Source organism: Mchenga conophoros, linkage group LG20 (genome assembly GCF_057382185.1).
Source record: "Mchenga conophoros isolate Kocher_MC1m ecotype Shallow Benthic linkage group LG20, M_conophoros_male_GT1.1, whole genome shotgun sequence".
Classification (NCBI taxonomy): Eukaryota; Metazoa; Chordata; class Actinopteri; order Cichliformes; family Cichlidae; genus Mchenga; species Mchenga conophoros.
The window spans coordinates 3,400,248-3,402,750 of NC_140545.1; the positions used below are offsets into that span (position 1 = coordinate 3,400,248).

Genomic DNA, 2,503 nt, shown 5'->3' on the forward strand with positions numbered 1-2,503 from the left:
TGACAGGAGCAGCACATGGCACCGTGGGCTGCTGCTGTAGCCCTTCTGCATGTAAGGAGTGGGTATTTGAGTAACAGCTGACTTCCAGTGTGCTGATTCTCCATTGACTTTTTGCCTCAACATGGCATTTTCACCCAGAGAACTAACGCTCACTGGATATTTTCTGTTTTTCAGACCATCCTCTGTAAACCTCAGAGATAGTTGTGGAAAATATGAGTAGAGCAGCAACTTCTAACATATTCGGACTTGTAAAAGAAGGTCCAGTTGGTTGCCATAAGTTAGGAAAAGATGTCGTGGAGTTTACATGTTTATGTTGGTTTGTTGTTGTCAGCTTGACCCTTGTCCAAATATGGTCATATCTGGTATATTTATTTTAAATAATCTTGTACCTACAAACAATGATTAGCTTTCTACTCTTCAAAGACAGCACAAAAAATCCAACCGGATGATTGCAGAACTGCAACTAAACAGCAAGCTGACTAGAATTCCAAATTTTCAGAAGCGAGCGACACGATTTAGGAATCACGTGGTCGTTGTCAGACACCAGAACAATTTCTTCGCACCTGCTTCTGTCTGTGTTAGTCAGAGTGCGCTCTGACTTTTGACCTTTCTGGAGAATACACACAATTCTTGTTGAGATGAGCCATGATCCACACCACCATAATGACTAACAGGCTCATCAGCTGTAGGAGGTGGCCTGTATGTCACACTAGGACACCTGCTGTCTTTATAAAGTGACAGAGGTAATCAGTACTTGTAGTTTAGTGTATCTTCAAGGTGTGAAGGGGCTTTTTCCGTGGCTTCTTCATCACTGCACTTGCAGCAGCCAGGAAAGCACAGCTCTTCACTGGAGAGGTGTTAGGTTTCTCTGAGGTGAGCTGATTCATTCAGACCTAAACTTGAAAAATAAAAATAAATTTAAAAAAAAATAAAAATCTGTTCAAATGATTTAGGATAAACAACCTGTTTGTATCTTTGCTTTTGTTTTTGTTTTTTTTTAACTAGGTGACCTGAGGATGAATCTGCCTGTGCTGTGTTTGCTGCTCCTTTGTATTTTTTCAGATACTCAGCAGGTGGTTTTGGACAAATCCGGGCCATCAAGGTATTATGTAGTGTCCAGTTTCATGTTTGGATTATTAGCTCCAGTTCTGAAATACGTTTGTCAGTTAAACATTCTTCGTTCTCTTCAACACTTCTTCTCCTAGATGGCTCTCGTATCGGATGGAAAAGGGACATCATATGGTCCGAAAGCTCAAAAGGCATTCAGATGGAACATTCACCAGTGATTTCACACACTATCTTGATAAGATTAAGGCTAAAGACTTTGTGGAGTGGCTGACCGACCCCAAACAAGAAGGGTGAGCTGGGAAGTAACATTTGTTTGGACGCTGTTTGGATTTCATGAGGGTTTCGTAGAAGTCACTCGCTTGAATTCGTCTATGTTAGTCAGTTTTTATCCACAGTTGAATGTTAATTGCAATTATTTGCTTTTACATATATGTTTCACAGATGTTGTGAAGCTCTGCTCGACATTGCGGCAGAAGTATGAAACCACCGGGATAAAACATGTTCCCATCACTGCGTTACATCATCTAGCACCATTTTTAAAAAATGACAATGAGTCTGCATTAAACAACACAATGCCGGTATCCTAAGATAAAGTGGACATTTAACATTTTATCTCAGCTTCATTATTTTTTATTATTTCCATAAGGAAATGGGGAGAAAAGGATGTGTGGTTTGTTTTGTTCTGCTTTCTTAAACAAATCTCTGCAGTATGAATAAACCGAGATGCCAAATGAAAAGGAAAAAAACTTGAATTTGGGATCTTTTCCAAAGCACTATGAATTCACTTGTATGCATTTCAGGTTGTGTAACACATTTTAGGATTAAATCTTATAAAGGGATGTTTTGTACTGACACTGTAGACCGATCACAGGTACTATAAATGGAATAAATAAGTATTGAATAAATGGAATGAAAAAGGAATGAAGGAAAGGACCACATAGTGTTCCCAAAGTGAGACCTGCAAGCAGATGCTAGTCTTTACATATGTTTAAGGAGCTCTATGAGGACGACAAGGAAAGAATCCACCACTATACTCTTTATTTATCCACCGTTGATATCATGGAGTGATCAGCACAGACTGAAGGAACATTTTCTTATTTTTATTTTCGCAGTTATATCAGACCAAACCTTTCCAGTGATTAGAAAAATCTATCTGTTGTCAAAAAATGATTGAATCTATTTGTTAAACTTGTTTAACAATTAAAGAAAACAAACCAGCACTAAAATAACAATTAGCAAGTTGAAGCACGATGCTCTGAACAGACACAGTCTTATACCGTCTCCCTAAATTGGAAATCAGTCATGAGAACTTTGACAGCCTTTTATCTGCTCGTATCTATTTATACACGACAGAGACCACGGGTGGGTGCTGTTGTTCGGCAAATCGAAGGAATCACGCAGTTCATGCACAGGACAGGTTGATTTGGGAATTAAA

The 2,503-nt window shown here is 38.9% G+C and overlaps 1 protein-coding gene across 1 annotated transcript; it reads left to right on the forward strand.

Annotated features, from left to right (window-relative positions):
- Positions 1-645: 645 nt before the first annotated feature.
- LOC146550095 (pro-glucagon-like) lies at positions 646-1,549 on the forward strand. The gene is made up of 4 exons (XM_085259729.1): positions 646-685; positions 1,006-1,114; positions 1,206-1,358; positions 1,510-1,549. The coding sequence occupies exons 1-4, from the start codon at positions 646-648 to the stop codon at positions 1,547-1,549; spliced, it is 342 nt and encodes a 113-aa protein (XP_085115855.1).
- Positions 1,550-2,503: the final 954 nt, after the last annotated feature.